The sequence below is a fragment of the Cornus florida genome, unplaced genomic scaffold (assembly GCF_030987335.1).
Source record: "Cornus florida cultivar Cherokee Brave unplaced genomic scaffold, ASM3098733v1 CherokeeBrave_3.0.0_Hap2_Chr03, whole genome shotgun sequence".
NCBI lineage: Eukaryota > Viridiplantae > Streptophyta > Magnoliopsida > Cornales > Cornaceae > Cornus > Cornus florida.
This window is the reverse complement of record NW_026775573.1, coordinates 62,585,973-62,603,175: the sequence shown is the minus strand read 5'-3', so window position 1 is coordinate 62,603,175 and position 17,203 is coordinate 62,585,973. Positions and strand designations below refer to the sequence as shown.

Here is a 17,203-nt window from a genome sequence, read left to right as displayed (position 1 = left end):
TTAAGGCCGAAGAGTTTTCATTAAGGAAATCAAGTGGAGGAGAAGAAGGAATGAAGGCAGCCCCTTGGGCTCCCATGGCTTCCGGCCAAGAGGGTGAAGAAGATGATGGAAATCTAACTTTTTGACTTAAGACCCTCTATTTATAGAAAATCTCAAAAAGCGCCCCGAAAGGGTCCCGCCGGGTCCAGAAAAGTGAATTTTGAGCAAATGCACTCAAATGACAAAACTCTGTGAACAAAAAATATTCAAAATGAGAAAATATGAACAACTAAAGAAATGGCGTCGAAAACTGAGTCCTGAACAGAGAGATATGCCCCAAACAAGTTCGGCGGCAATCGGGTCCAAAAACCCTGAAACTGGAGAAAAATGACCAAAATGAAATTCTATGAGTACACAACTCAACGAAATGTGAAAATAAATCCCGTACGAGGATCCAGGCTCAAAATAAGGCATTTAGCAATAACTTTCATTAATTGCACAATGGCCCCTCAAAAAAGTGAAAACTACACTAATGACCCAAAATGAAAATATCTTCCAAAAATATTTTCTTAGACACCCCTAAAATAAAATATCTTCAAAAGATATTTATGAAAAATACCACAAGAAAAGAAAAAGATTCTAAAGAACTGTGCATCCATGCCCTTATGGACACCGGGAGCAACCAGAGTACTTTTCTGCAAAAGTAAAGATACGTATTTCGTGGAAACCACTTAAAATGAAGATACGTGAAGTCAAAAACCAACTCCGAACACAAGGAGTGAGGTTATGCCAACCAATTGACAAACGGAGAAAAGACAAAATAGGGAAGATGACAAAATAGGGAAAAGGACGAAAAGTGAATAGTGTTTAAAAACGAAAAATGTGAAAATGACTCGGTCCTCAAAAGAAGTTGTCAATCCAAAGGAAAGAGTCTCATAAACCATTTCTGAGCACTCAAGACGACGCTAAGCGATGAGAAACTGAACTCAGAAAAGAAATTTCAACGAAAAAAATTCATCTGTAAAATTCTGAGGAAAAAGGAAGAGAAGAAAATGACCTGGTTATTACAGCGCTGATTCGAACCTCTTCCCTCCTCTTTAAGGATAGGAAAATTATACCATTGGCTAGAAGCCCTTTGGTTAAATTAGCTTGGAATATAATTAAAAAAAAAAAAAATTACATTAACACAATGATAGTAATTTGTATAATCTTTATATATATATATATATATAATATATGAAGTGACAGGGTGTCACTTTAACATTTAAATTCTTCTACATGTCCCCTCATGTATGGCATTTTTTTGGTCTAACACATGTTTTAATTTTAATTATCAAAAGTGGCGATAAGGTCTTATATCAACAATCATCTACTCTAAAAACTTAAACTATAGAAGTGAATGTAATTTTTATATTTAATTCCTTCTACAGATATTTGATAGAATATTTTGTAGGATTGGACATTTAGTTAGTTTAGTATATTTTAGAATGCAATTGAAATAAGACTCAATATAATATTAAATACAAAAATGACATTGATCATTTCTGTATATATAGAACATAAATTACTCAACATATATTCTTTTATCCAAAAGGTTCGGCAAATCTCTGGTTAGTAATGGAATGTAAAAGTTGTACGAGCTCTCTTTATTAAGCATGGATAAGATTCTTGTAAAGTTGTTCAACTATTTTAGAGGTTTATTTAGGGGTGACAAAATAGGTCATGACCCACCAACTCGCTCATATCTGGCCGCTTTAAAATAGATATGGGTGAACTATTTTAAAATATGGGTCAAAATGGGTGACTCATTTTCAACCCATTTTTATAGAGGATTAAACGGGTTGAATATGAGTCACCCATTTTGACCCATATTTCACCCATTATGTAAGAAACCCAGTGTCACATCATCTATTTGACTCAAATTCACTTCTTATTCCTCTCTAAAATTTTCTCACACAATCCTAAATTCTCTCTCTCCTATACTCTCTTTAAAATTCTCTCTCTAAGATTGTCTCACATCATCCTCTTTCTCTCTCTCAAATTCTTTGGAGTACTATAGTATTACTCTGCTACATCCGTAACACATTGTATCGTATATTATATCTGCTCTCCTTTCCTACCTAAGGGATTCTATGGGAAGGCATGTTAGAGTTGCATCAATATTCTTTTTTGGTTTATCTACTGCACCAAAATAAATAAATAAATAAAAATAAAAACATATACCTTCATGCATGTCTAATCATTAAATAAAATAATATAAATTTAAATTTTTTTGAAAGATTTTCAATTATCCATACTTATTTTTACAAGCTTTTATCCATATAAAATCAAGAACTATAATAATGAGATTATCCAAAATAATAACAAATTTTTTTCCCTAAAATGGGTTGGCGGGTTATAACGGGTTGACCTGGCCCATATTTAACCCGTTATGTACAAGCGGTTTAATATGGGTCATAACCCATATTAAGCCCATATTAGACCTTGCCCAAACCCGACCTAACCCATCCATTTGACGCCCCTAAGTTTATTGAATTCATCAGAGAGCTAAACTTTTGAGATCAAGATACAAAACAAACTTTGTAGTAAAAACACCAATAACTGAAGTAAATTGTAACGACCCACCTCGCCAATCAACCCATGGCAGGTCCCGCTTCCAAAATGACCCTAATGCAGCTTAGCGCCCAGTTCCAGTCCCTAAATCCAAACGAACCTTCAAAACCACCGTGCCGAGGACCTCAGTTAAACAATTGGCAAAAAAGAGAAGAGAAAGATGACAGCTAATTAGAGTCATTTCCAAAGACACGCACATGATATAACATTGTGTTGAGATTGGTGTCTGATTTTGGAAAAACAAGAATTGAATATAAACAATTATTCATTAACTTTATGTGGGGCTGCAACTTGGGCTGGCCTAACCCAGTCCAGTCCCAACCCAATCTCAACCTGAAGTGGGTTGGGTTCGGCCAGTCTGAATTGTACTTAACATGGGTTATGGTCATAACCCGGACCGAATATTTTTCAGGGGGATTGGGTCGGGTTAACGAGTTGAGTTTTTTTTTTTTTAATTTTTTTTTCAAAAATTTATATATATTATATATATATATTATATTATTTTACATATATTATATATATTTGATTATATTATTATAAAAAAACAAAATATTTTTAGGGTAAATAATTTCAGCCACCCCTATCGCCTCCATCTCTATTCTCTCTGAACTTGCCCCCTCTCTCTCTCTCTCTCTTTCCAATTGCAAACTACAAAATGTACAAGAATCAGAAGTTCAAAACCCATATATTTCAGTTTTATCTATCTGTCTGCAAGAATCAAAAGTTCAAAACCCATATCGGCATATCATTTTAGATTATTCAAAAAATCAAAACCCAGATCGGCATATCATTTCAGATTGTTCAAAAATTCAAAACCCAGATCTTTCAGTTTCCATCAACTGCTGTCTCTCAACTCTCAAGCTTATCCCCTTCTCTCTGTGCGACTGCTAACTTATATATATTGAATTTCAATTCTGTCTGTTTAAAGTTGTATTAATAAAAATGAGATTCAGCTTGTTTGGAAAAAAGGAATTTCATTTCCTCTTCGTCGACAAATTACAAGTTGCAGAAAGTGGGAAGATTTGTGTTGACTGATCTGGTGATAAAAAGGAGGAGAAATATAGATTCTTGAGAGAGAAACATATACATATATATATTCATATACATATATTTAGAGAAAGAGAGAGTTTGGAATTTGAATGGCATCATCAGAGACAAGCTTGCCCCCCTCTCTCTGTGCAACTGCTACCTTATATATATTGAATTTCAATTCCGTCTGTTTATAGTTGTATTAATAAAAATGAGATTTAGCTTGTTTGGAAAAAAGGAACTTCATTTCCTTTTCCTCGACAAATTATAAGTTGCAGAAAGTAGGAAGATTTGTGTTGACGGATTTGGTGATAAAAGGAGGAGAAATATAGATTCTCGAGAGAGAAACATATACATATATCTATTCTTATACATATATTTAGAGAGAGAGAGAGTTTAGAATTTGAATGGCATCAGCTAAGATATTCTCGTCTCTCCGGTGGAGCAGGTCACCTTCTCTGGAGGCGTTCCTGGCACCGGTGGATCTCGCCGCTGTCTCTCAACTCTCAAGCGGCAGAGAGAAAGAGAAAGAAGGGAGAGAGAGAGAGAGGAGAGAGAAAGGAGAAATTTTTTTTTATTTTTTTTTTGGGTTTCGGGTTGGGTTCGGGTTGAGCTCGAACCTATATATTTAGAGAGAGAGAGTTTGGAATTTGAATGGCATCAGTTAAGATATTCTTGTCTCTCCGGCGGAGGAGGTCGCCGTCTCTGGAGGCATTCCTGGCACCGGTGGATCTCGCCGCTGTCTCTCAACTCTCAAGCAGCGGAGAGAAAGAGGAAAAATAGAGAGAGGGAGAGAAAGAAGAGAGAGGAGAGAGAAAGGAGAAAAAAAAATAATTTTTTTTTTCTTTTTTGGGTTTCGGGTTGGGTTCAGGTTGAGCCCGAGCCCAACCCGAATATATATGGGTTTTGACAAAACCCAACCCGAACATGAACCCAATTTGTGAATTTAAAGCCCAATTTTCAAAATTTCGATTTGAGCTTGGGTTGGGCTAGGTTAGCCCACCCAAGTTGCAGCCCTAACTTTATGGTTCAATGACAATATGCTGCTACTCCATCGAGATAGGCTTAGCCTTGGTGTGAAATTAATAAATACCATTCACCCAAATTCAAACTTATAAAAGGACCACCAAAAATAAAAACATTTTCAATCACTTGTTCATAGTGCATTTTCTATCACTGACGCACCCAATATTGAACACGCCTTGGCTGCTAATCCATTCATTGTGCATTTCCCACTACTTTTATGGAATGATATTGAGCATTGCATATATACCACATAGTGCAAATACAGTCAATCATTGAAAAATATAAAAGATAATATGACTTTTTGTGCACTTGATTACAAGATTTTCATATACACTCCAGAATGGGACACATCTACTCCGGCCACCACTCTTGGACCAACAGTTGCTCTCGCCACCCAAGATTTTCATCAAATCGGCTCACCAGAGATCGATTTCATCATCGACGTGTTCATTTTAACCGTATAAACCCTTATCGCCGTCGAGGACCTCAGTCAAGTCAGGTCAACGGAAGTCCGTTTCGATTGACAAAATTTCAGTGAAGCCCAGTTCAAATAAGAGGGTATTTAATGTGGTTGGTGGGTTTGTTGATTCAATTCTCGAAGATCAGAGGGTATGAATTTTGATTTTGATATTCGAAACTCAGGAAATGTGAAACTAGGGTTTTGATTTGAGAAACTGAGACGTAGATGAGACAATCGAGGTAACTATAGTAGAAAAGGGGATGAACTAGGGTTTTTTGAAACACTTTCACATATGGAGGAAAGAAGAGATGATTGGGGGTATTTTCGAAATAACACATATAAATATATATCATTTGTTTGGCACATGTTACACCAGGGGTATTTTCGTCACAAAAGTAATATGGGCAAAACAATTGTTAACCACGCGCTGGGTTAACGGCCCCATTTGACAGAATTGGGATAAAATGACAACGTTGTAATATTTTTGGGGGTTTTTCAAATTGGTAGGGATTTAATGATCATTTTTTGAAAGTAGTGGGGGTTTTTAGATTTAAACCCATATATATATATGTTGTGAATCTAAAGAAAATATAGAATATAAAATCATATCTTCAATATAGAGAGAAAAATGTAGAGAGGGGAGAGAGATTTTATTATTTTCCCTTAAATCCAAGTGCATCAATATAACAATGAACAATCCGTAATTATAGCCAAACTTTGCATTAGTAAACATCCTTAATGCACCATTAACCAAGTGCATTTACCTCTTATTTATTGCACCATTAATTCAACACTATACAATTAGTGGACATTATATATATATACCACTCCCCAAGGGGTCCACTACACAACACTAAGAATATGCCTCGTTAAAACCTTGCTAAGAAAAACCCAGTGGGATAAAAACTTAGCGAAGGGAAAAGGAGTACAATATTCTTGTGTATATGAAAATGGTATTGTATAGGTTAAAACTGTCTCATTAAAACCTTGTCAGGAAAACTAGTAGGACAAAACCTGAGTGAAGGAAAAAGAGTACAGTATGCTAATATCTTTTCAATTTAGTGCTCCCCCTTATTGCTGCATTAGTTCAACACTAAAGATCCTTGAGTTGATGCAGTCCAATATTGTGTACCAACCTTTTGAACGTCGTAGTTGGTAGTGCTTTAGTGAACATGTCTACTAAATTTTCATTTGAACGTATCTGCTGAATATCAATATCACCATTCTTCTGACGTTCATATGTATAAAAGAATTTTGGTGAGATATGCTTGGTCCTGTCACTTTTGATATAACCCTCTTTCATCTGTGCAATGCATGCAGCATTATCTTTATATAATACTGTTGGGCTATCTTTTATTGATGAGAGACCACATGTTGTTCGAATATGCTGGATCATAGATCTCAACCAAATGCATTCTCTACTTGCCTCATGAATTGTGAGTATCTCTGAATGATTTGAAGAAATCGTAATCATTGTTTGTTTTATAGATCACCATGATATAACAATGCTGTGTAAACACATATCCTGTTTGTGAATGAGCTTTGTGTGGATCAAAGAGATAGCCAGCATCTGCATATCCAATTAACTGGAAGTTTGAATCTTTTGAATAAAACAATCCCATATCAATTATACTACAAAGATTTCATAATATATGCTTGATTCCATTCCAATGTCTGCGGGTTGGTGCAGAACTGTATCTTGCTAATAATTTGACTGAAAATGCTATGTTCGGCCGTGTGCAATTTGCAAGATACATAAGAGCACCAATTGCAATGAGATATAGCACTTCAGGACCAAGGAATGTTTCATCATCCTCTCGAGGATGAAAATGATCTCTCTTGATGTCAAGTGATCGAACAACCATTGGGGAGCTTAATGGGTGCGCTTTATCCATATAGAATCGCTTCAAAATCTTGATAAATGTTCAATCTGCAAACCAACACAAAATTTTGTTTTTCCCAGATCTTTCATCTCAAATTCTTTATTTAAATAAGTGGTTATCTTTTCGATGTCATTCAATGTTCCCATAATATTCAGATCATCAACATATACTGCAATAATAGCAAAACCATATCTTGACTTGTTAATAAAAATGCATGGACAAAATGATTATTCACACACCCTTCTTTTATCAAGTACTCGCTAAAACGATTGTAACACATGCGCCCAGATTGTTTCAATCCATATAAGGATCATTGTAATTTGATCAAGTACATACTACGTGGTTTTGTTTAAGGCATTTGAAATCCTTCTTGGATTTTCATATAAATATCACCTTCCAGTGATTCATATAAATATGCTGTTACCACATCCATTAGATGTATATGCAATCTTTCTGTGATTGCCAAATGTATTATGAAGCGAAATGTAGTTGCATCCATCAGAGGAGAGTATGTTTCATTATAATCAATACCAGGTCTCTGTGAGAAACCTTGAGCTACCAGTCAGGCTTTATATCTCATAATTTATTTTTTTCTCGTTACGTTTTTGTACAAATACCCATTTGTACCCAACAGGCTTTACACCCTTAGGTGTTTGGATTACAGGTCCAAATACTTCACGTTTAGCTAATGAATTTAGCTTTGCTTATATTGCTTCTTTCCATTTTGGCCAATCATTTCTTCATTGACATTTGTCAACATTTTAAGGTTCTGGATCCTCATTATCAATATCTAGAGCAATAGTATATGAGAATATGTTGTCGACAACAATTTCATTTCTATTCCATCTTATTCCATAATTTATTAAGATCTCATCACTTTCAGGTACCATTGCCTCATCAAGAGCATGTGCCTTACCAATGGCCACATCATCATTGGTTGCCTTTTTTGCATCAAAGCTTATTATTTCATCATTTTTTGGTACCTGGACTTTATCAAGAGCCGTTGTCTTATCAATAATTTTTGTTGCTATCTTTGTGGCCTCTTCAGGAGTGCCAATTTGAATATTGAATTTCCTTTTACGAGGAACAATATCTTTTGCACCGACTGGTCAACCACGCTTCTGGCATGGTTTAAATGCATTTGTTGCACTACTAATAGATGGTCCTTCAGGGATAATAATTTTTTCTGGAATATTTGCAGCTGGTATATATGATTTCATCACTTTCTTTGTGTCAGTAAATGCATCAGGTAATTGGTTTGCAACATTTTGCAAATAAATAATCCTTTGAACTTCTTATTTATATTGATTTGTACGAGGATCAAAATGAGATAATGTTGAGACATTCTAATTGATCTTACGATGCCTTACATAATTTTTTCTTTTCTCCCTCTAATGATGGGAAAACAATATCATTAAAATGACAATCAGCAAACCGTGCCTTAAACACATCACCTGTCATGGGTCTAAGATACCTAATAATAGATGGAGAATCGAACCCAACATAAATTCCAAATCGACATTGAGGACCCAATTTAGTGCGTTATGGTGGTGCAATTGGAATATATACAGCACAACCAAAAACTCGTATATGAGAGATATTTGGTTGTTGACCAATAACAAATTACAAGGGGGAGAATTTATGGTAAGCAGCAGGTCATATTCGAATTAATGATGCAGCATATACTATAGCATGCCCCTAGGTAGAAATAGATAATTGTGATCGCATAAGTAAAAGACGAGCTATTAACTGAAGTCGTTCAATGAAAGATTATGTCAAACCATTTTAAGTATGAGTGTGTGCAACAGGATGTTCAACATCGATTCCTACTAATATTCAATATTCATCAAAAGCTTTGGAAGAAAATTCAGCTGCATTATCAAGTCGAATTGTCTTAATTGGGTATTTAGGAAAATGTGCCCGTAATTTAATGATTTGAGCTAGAAGTTTAGCAAATGCAATATTACGTGAATAAATCAAACAAACATGTGACCATTGTGTGGAGGCATCAATTAAGACCATAAAATAGCGAATGGTCCACTTGGTGGATGAATTAATCCATATATATCTCCTTGAATTCGCTGTAAAAATAGTGGAGATTCAATAATGATTTTTGAAGGAGATGGTTGAAAGATCAATTTGCCTTATGAGTAAGCAGTGCATGGACGATCATTTGGTAAAAGAATCTTTTGATTCTTTAGTGGGTGGCCATATGAATTCTTAATAATTCGACGCTTCATTGTGAATCCAAGATGACCAAGTCAATTGTGCCAGTGCATAAAAAAGTATTGGGTCATATGACTTTTGATGCATTATCGCATATGACTCAATTGTACTTATGGTTGTATAATATAACCCAAAGGACAAAACATGAAGTTTTTATAGTATATCCTTCTTACAAGAGGTGATAGAAGTAATGCAGAGATATTCCACATTTTCTTCATTTGTGGTCTCATTATGATAACCATTTCAACGTAAGTCTTTAAAGCTCATTAGATTTCTCCGAGATTTAGTCGAATATAATGCATTATTAATGTGTATTTCTGTTCCACATGATAACATAATGTGGGTTTTGCTAGAGTCTTCAATCAAAGTTATGGGACCAGATATAGTACTAACACTAGTATCTGCCAATGTCAATTGAGAAAAAAAAAAAAATTTGTCTCGCAGAATTGTGTGTGTCGTTCCACTGTCAACTAGACATATATCTTTACACCTTAGTTTAGACTTATTTAATGAATTATTTAACTCCATGCCTATTCATGCAAAATTAGTTATTAGAAAACAAATAAAAACTTAAAAATAATAGTAATAAAAACTTTCATACTAGAAAGATAATCATATGATGAATACAAGAGAGCCATTAAACACATACAAGAGAACGAATAAAGTATGATTACTTGGTATGGACATTTCCATCACCAATCAAGCAATCAAGTTTGCCATCATGGTCCCCAAAGAAATCTGAGACATCTAAATTTGTCTTATCAACTAGCATATCATAATTGATGAAATTCATTTCCTTTTGCTTCCCTTTTTCTTTTATGGAAGTTTGGTAAAGATCAACAAGATGTTTAGGCGTACGACAAATACTTTACCAATACCCTATCACTCCACACCGATATCAAGCATTTTCACATGTCTTGGGGGGATGAAACAAACCCTTCCCTTTTACTTGTTTCATTTCATTATATTCCCTTCTTTGAGGATATGGTGTGAATCTCTAATTGCGAACATTTGAGGACTTATATCCTTCACGGTAATAAGAGAGATTTTTACCACGACCATAGTCATTAATGTGGTAGTTATTCCTACCACTACCGTTTTCATTATAATAGCCATATCTACCACCACGGTCGTATTCATTATTATAACCATTTCTACCGTCACAACCATGTCTATTATTACGTCCACATCCACGTCCACGAAATGAGGCAACCTATGTTTCAGGGATTGGTGTTGATCCAATTGGACGAGACTGGTGGTTTCTTAACAAAAGCTCATTATTTTGCTCAACCACAAGTAAATATGATATTAGCTCTGAATATTTTTCAAATCTACATTCTTGATATTGTTGTTGTAAAAGTACATTCGAGGCGTGAAATGTGGTGTATGTTTTTTCCAGCGAAAGTTCATCAGTAACAGTATCACCACATAATTTTAGTGTAGAGCTGATTTTAAATAAGACAGAATTATATTTAGCGATAGTTTTAAAATCTTGCAGCCGCAGTTTCTACCAATCAGCCCAAGTTTTTGGGAGAATAACTGTTTTTTGATGATCATATCTTTCTTTCAAGTTTTTCCACAAACTCAGTGGATCCTTTTCAGTGAGATATTCATTTTTCAGCTCTTCACTAATATGACGACGAAGGAAAATCTTAGCCTTCGCCTCATCTTGTAAAGATGCATCATTATCTTTTTGAATGGTATTACCAAGCCCCATGGCATCTAGATGGATCTGTGCATTCAGGATCCAAGATAAATAATTTTTCCCCGAATAACTAGAATAACTAATATTTTATAGAATAACTAGATATAACAATAATATAAAAACATAATTTAGAATATCATCATAAATATGAATAATATTAATACCATAATTTATGTGAAGATACCAAAAGTGGTAAAATCATATATAGAATAAATAGAAAAAGGGCAGTTAAAACATAAACCAGCAGTACCATATATAAGTAATAAATATAATAACGGCGGTTAACTCAAAAACCAGCCATACCAGGTAAATTGTTAAACAATAAACAATAAAGGTAGTAGAACCTATCCTTATAAATATACACTTATCTCACTTAAATATTGAATGATATTAATATAAGAAGTGCTTACCATTTGGAGTGAGAAGTAAATTTGTTTCGGCAAAACAAACAAACCCAACAATTTATCAAAACCAATATCACAAGAAAGATATATGAGTTGAGTGAGAGAGAGAGAGTGAGAGCTTCTCTTTCAAGTCTCAGTTGGTTAGAGACTCGTGTTGATAACGTGTTGTGAATCTAAAGAAAAAATAGAACATAAAATTATATCTTCAATATAGAGAGAAGAATGTAGAAAAGGGAGAGAAATCTTATTATTTTCTCTTAAATCCAAGTGCATCAATATAACAATGAACAATCCGTATTTATAGCCAAACTTTGCATTAGTCAACATCCTTAATGCATCATTAACCAAGTGCATTTACCTCTTATTTATTGCATTGCATTTACCTCTTATATATTGCACCATTAATTCAACACTATACAATTAGTGGACACCATATATATATATATAACAATATATATATATATATATATATATATATATATATATATATATATTTGTTTTGGAGAGAAGGCAATTGGCTCTTTGTTTTGTTTTTTTTTTTTTTTTCAATCGTGGGTGCACCAGCCGCAACTATCGACCCGCATGCAAACAATACCATGGAGATGATGATAATAATCTTGAAAAAATAAATTAAAAAATTTCAAACAGTGACGAATTCATTCTCTCTTGAAAGGGCCAGAGCTTGGGAAAACTCTTATTCTAAGACTCTTGTTTCTGGCTCACACATCACTGACAGGTACATCATAGATTGGAGATGAATATCTAGAAATAAATTCGTGTATAGTTGGTGGAGAAATTATTAGGTAATCCCGCGACAACGCCACTTTTAAAAACTCGAGTCGATCCCAAGAATTTAAATCCTCTCAATTCATAATCTTTGTAAAACATAATTCTCAAAACAAATTTATTTTCCAAACAAATTTATTTTCCAAACGTTTCCATCAATGTGAGACTGGCAGTTCTTTCGGAGTTCTTATTCCATCCATTAAGTTTGGCAGCATTGATGTTTCATTTCTTTCCAAAAAGTAAATAAATATATAAATAATATTAGGATATGTACCGTTAATTTGGAGAGAGTTAGACACGATGGTATATGAATGTCCTAATACTGTTTATATATACTCACAAAAAAATGCTCTTCATTTAGAAATTAAATATATTAGTGGGAATTTATCTATCTTTTATTTTTATTTTTTATTACTGGTATTCTATATATATATATAGATATTGGCGGTCCTTAGGAGGGATATCAAATTGCCTATAGTCATTTTTGTCTTACCTGAATTGTGAACGAAGTCAACATCTATCCCAAACTCCACATCTTTTAGAAAAAGTAACAGAGATGAGCTGCTCACACTGCTCTTCGTACGATAGCAAGAACATTTCCATATTATCTTAATTTGTACTTAAAACACAACTCTGTCAAGAGAATATCAAACTGTCAGCACTTAGACGTGACCAAGAAACAACGTATAGAAGGGGGGAAATAATCGAACAAGATATAATACAAATATTTCAATCACAATAGACAGCCTAACTTAAGATGAGGCAATTCCTTGATTATATATATATATATATATATATATTCATTTAAACAATTAGAAGTGCAGCCAAACCGAAATAGCCAGGCGGACAAAAAGACGATGAAGGGTGTTAAATTTTTTAGAAATCTGAAATCAGAACACATAAAACTTTGCAGTAAAAACACCAAAAAGGAAGAATACTCTTTATTCAATTATCTATGGAAGTCCGCATAACACCGGTTCTTATTTTACCTTTCATCTATATATATATATATATATATATCTTATATCTTCTAACATAAAATTACATTATTTATTATATAGTAATATAACTTAATTAACATTAGAGAGGGTCACACTAAAACTGGAAAGTTAATAGTGACCATCCAATGCTAGCTTTCTACCTTCTTGTCTTAATATCTTACTCACGAGTTGAAGGATGATAAGCAAAAGGAATCACACACAAATCCCTTTTTCTAGGAACATTTGCACCAAAGATCTCAGTCATGTCTAGATCTTCCGGCTTCTCTCCCTCAGGAAGTTTCCAGTCAAAGTGATACAATAAATTAGCAAGTGGAAGCTCAACATTAGCTATCCCGAACGACATTCCAGGACATATTCTCCTGCCAGCACCAAATGGTGTAAATTGGAAATGAGTCCCCTTGAAATCAACTGAAGTGTCGAGGAATCTCTCTGGATAAAAGTTCTCTGGATCACACCAATTTTTAGGATCTCTACAAATTGCCCATACATTGACAAAGACTTTAGTTTTCGCAGGTATCTCGTATCCATTGATTTCACATCTCTCTCTGCTCTCTCTCGGAATTAATAGAGGGGCAGGAGTATGTAACCTCAGGGTTTCTTTGATAACTAACTTTAAGTAACTCAATTGATGAATGTCGTCTTCGTTTACAATATCTACTCCTTTTTTACTTAAAACCTGTCTTACCTCAGCTTGTGCCTTTCCCATAACTCTTGGATTTTTTAGCAATTCTGACATTGCCCAGATTACAGTTGAGGATGATGTATCAATCCCTCCAGTGAATACGTCCTGAAAAAGCATTGACATTGAGTTAGAAGAGTAGAGAATACTATAAAAGTAGGTAATTTGTGGAAGTTAATTCATTGATAGAAGAAGCAGAAAGTAACTGTACTAACCATGATAACTGACTTTAGTGTTTTCATAGTTAAGGGGATCTCAAGGTTACCCTTCTCCTGAACTTTTAAAAGTATATCTATCAAGTCTTCTTCATTATTAACTTCACCATCTCTAGCTTTATGTTCATCAATAATGTTAGTAAATATCTCATCAATTTTTCGATGAATCTTCTCAACTCTAGGCCTCAGCCCACTTATCGAAGCAAGTATTTTAAGTGAAGGAAAGAGATCAGCAACATCGAAACCTCCTCCTACCACCATAGTTTCCCTGAGAAGTGATAAGAATTCTTGTTGCCCATGGAATTTCTTACCAACGGCCACCTTAGCAACAACGCTGTATGTCATGGAGAAAACCTTTCCAGTGAGATTGATGAGAGATCCAGTTGTATTATGGGTCGACGAAGAAATAGATTTGATCAGATTCGAGGCCTCTTCTTCCCTGATGGGTCGAAATGATTTTACACGCTTGGCACTTAAAAGCTCCAGTATGCAAACTTTTCGAAGTTGTCTCCATTGATCCCCATAAGGCGCGAAGGCAATGTCATCCCCAGATATGATATTCATAGCAAAAATAAAAGGTCTGCTAGCAAAGACGATGTCATGTGTTTTCATCACCTCTTTGGCAAATTCTGCTGAAGAAATGACAACAATAGGAAGTTCACCGAGTCGAAGGTGCATCAGAGGTCCATAATTCAGGGCCAGATCTCGTAGGCGGTGATGGGGTAGAGATCCAACAACTTGGTGAATGTTACCTATTAGAGGTAGCTTCCAAGGCCCAGGAGGCAGTTTTGGAGATGAACTCATCATCTTGGTTTTGAATACCATCAACAGAAACACAAGGAATGTGAAAAGAATTGGGAAGGAGATGATTGGGAACTCCATCATCGATCACTTGTTCAGATTTATGCTTGCTGTGGCATAAGGTGATTAATTTAGTAGTTTGATAAATAATCATCATATAGTTTGGATAACATAACATAAAATAAAATGATTAAAGTATTCTTATCAAAAGAGAAAAAGAAAAAAAATGGTGTTTATATGTAAAATGGTATAAGGACATTGTGGGGAGATTGATCAAAAGGGCAGCTTAGTAGTATTGTATCAAAATAGCTGGTTTGAGAAGGCTTAATTTAATTATCAAACTGTAACATCAATGTAAGTCAAAAACCACTCCTATTCAGTTGGGATTGGTTCGAATTAATAATTACGGAGTTTTTATATTGGATTTAATTTTTTGTCCTCCCTAAAACACAAAGACTTGATTCATTTGTTTTCGTAACCTTTATGAGTGCTTTGGTCGATCTCCAACACACAATATGTCCCTAACCGCAGCAGGGGCAGGGGCGGGGGAGGCCAGCAGGGCCATCCCCCCCACCCCCCCACCCCAAAATTTTTTTTTTTTTTTTAACTTTTATTAGTACAACCTAAAATGAAAAATAGAATAGATAAATGCATACTTGTCCCTAGAATATTTTCTAACCATAAATGGTTTCTAACTTTCTATTAAAAATAACACGACTTTTTTTTTTTTTTTTTGTTAAACCTTTCAATATTATATTAAACTTAGCCGAATTGCAATAATAGATAATATATTCACTTTACTTTAAAGTTGAAAGTTTTTTAAATTTTGGCATAACTTTCTTACTGTCTGTTTTTTGTGTTTGTTAGGGAAGTTTGATAAAATAAAAAAAGTTTATTTAAATAACTAATTAATTGATTAATTTCAGGTTAATTGGTTATATGATGGTCAAACTACCAATCGATAATATATGAATTTTATTGTCTTAAAGATAATTATTTGGTCTTTTGTAGTAGTTATTTGGTCTTTTTGGTTAATTTTTGTAAATATTTATGTCTTTAATTTTTGACTAGATATAAGCCATTTTTTTTTTTTACACAAATTGGTTGACGATTGGTTTGATAAATTTTTGTATGACTATATTCGATAATATATATATATATATATATTACTATTTGGCTTAAAATAGTCCTATATTAATTGTAAGTTTAGCCCACCCCAACCATAGAATCATGGCTCCGCCCCTGCCTAATCAGACTAGAACTTTTAGCCTCCCCTTTTGAAGAAGAAAAATTATACCAACCACACTAGTGGCCTGATAAAAAATTAGTTTAGCTCACTTGGAATATTATTGTAGATTACTTTCTTTCTCTGTTTCTAATAAATGAAATATATATATATATATATATATATATATACAAAAAAATGCATGAATGCATGGGGAAAGCAAGAGGAGAGGAGGACTCACACGGTTGGGGATATACTTGTAATGAGCTGGAGCTCCAGTTACCATGCCTCTTCGGTGCAGAGTGGCGAAACACAGAACAAAGACTGGTGATTGTGAATATATAGAGAGAACTTTGCCCTGTATTTATAGAGAAATAGACAGAGTATACAAATTTTACTTTTTATTTATATGTTTATTTTATTGTTTTTGGATGACAATATACACAAGGTTAATAAGACTACTAGCAGTGATACGCATCTAGAAAGAAATTAAGGATTTGTATCCTGAATGATGTGTGGCTCCTATCTTTGAGATTATATATATATATATATATATATATATATATAAACAATACTTGGGTCTTCATTAGTGATGATCTACAACATATTCACCGCTGATGTGAACCAATAATAAATTGACACGTCTTATTTTAATTACCAAATCATAGATGTCAACATACGTCTTATTTTAATTACCAAATCACACCATCTATGATTTAGTAAATAGATATCTACATCATCTCTGATTTGGTAATTAAAGATTACATGTCAATTTATTATCGGTTCACATCAGCGCGATAAGTATGTGTAAATCCTCACTAATATGAACATTTTATAACATAGTTTCTGGTATATATGAAATAGTTAAATTTACCTTTGATGATTAACAGCCACTTGTCTTTTTCAATAAATAAAAAAAAAATGCAAAGGAATGGCATATCAATGTCTTGGAAGGTCAGCTCATGCAACTGTCATGTATTTGTAGCTCATGCATGATAAATCAAACAATAAAATATAATTTATTAATGACAAATCCAACGGCTAGAATTTGATGATCAAGTTGATCAACGTACGATATTCGTGCTCTAGTCAAGAAACTAAAAAAGGGTACTCGGTCATACACTCCACCAATGATGATTATGAAGGATCATTTAAATAATTTTATAGATAC

At 34.0% G+C, this 17,203-nt stretch overlaps 1 protein-coding gene across 1 annotated transcript; it reads right to left on the bottom strand.

Annotated features, from left to right (window-relative positions):
- Positions 1–13,017: 13,017 nt before the first annotated feature.
- LOC132300656 (desmethyl-deoxy-podophyllotoxin synthase-like) lies at positions 13,018–14,958 on the bottom strand. Its single transcript, XM_059797837.1, has 2 exons — positions 14,007–14,958; positions 13,018–13,899 (listed from the first exon to the last, which is right to left on the bottom strand). Exons 1-2 carry the CDS (start codon positions 14,889–14,891, stop codon positions 13,270–13,272), a joined length of 1,515 nt encoding a protein of 504 aa, XP_059653820.1. The 5' UTR covers positions 14,892–14,958; the 3' UTR covers positions 13,018–13,269.
- Between the last annotated feature and the right edge of the window lie 2,245 nt (positions 14,959–17,203).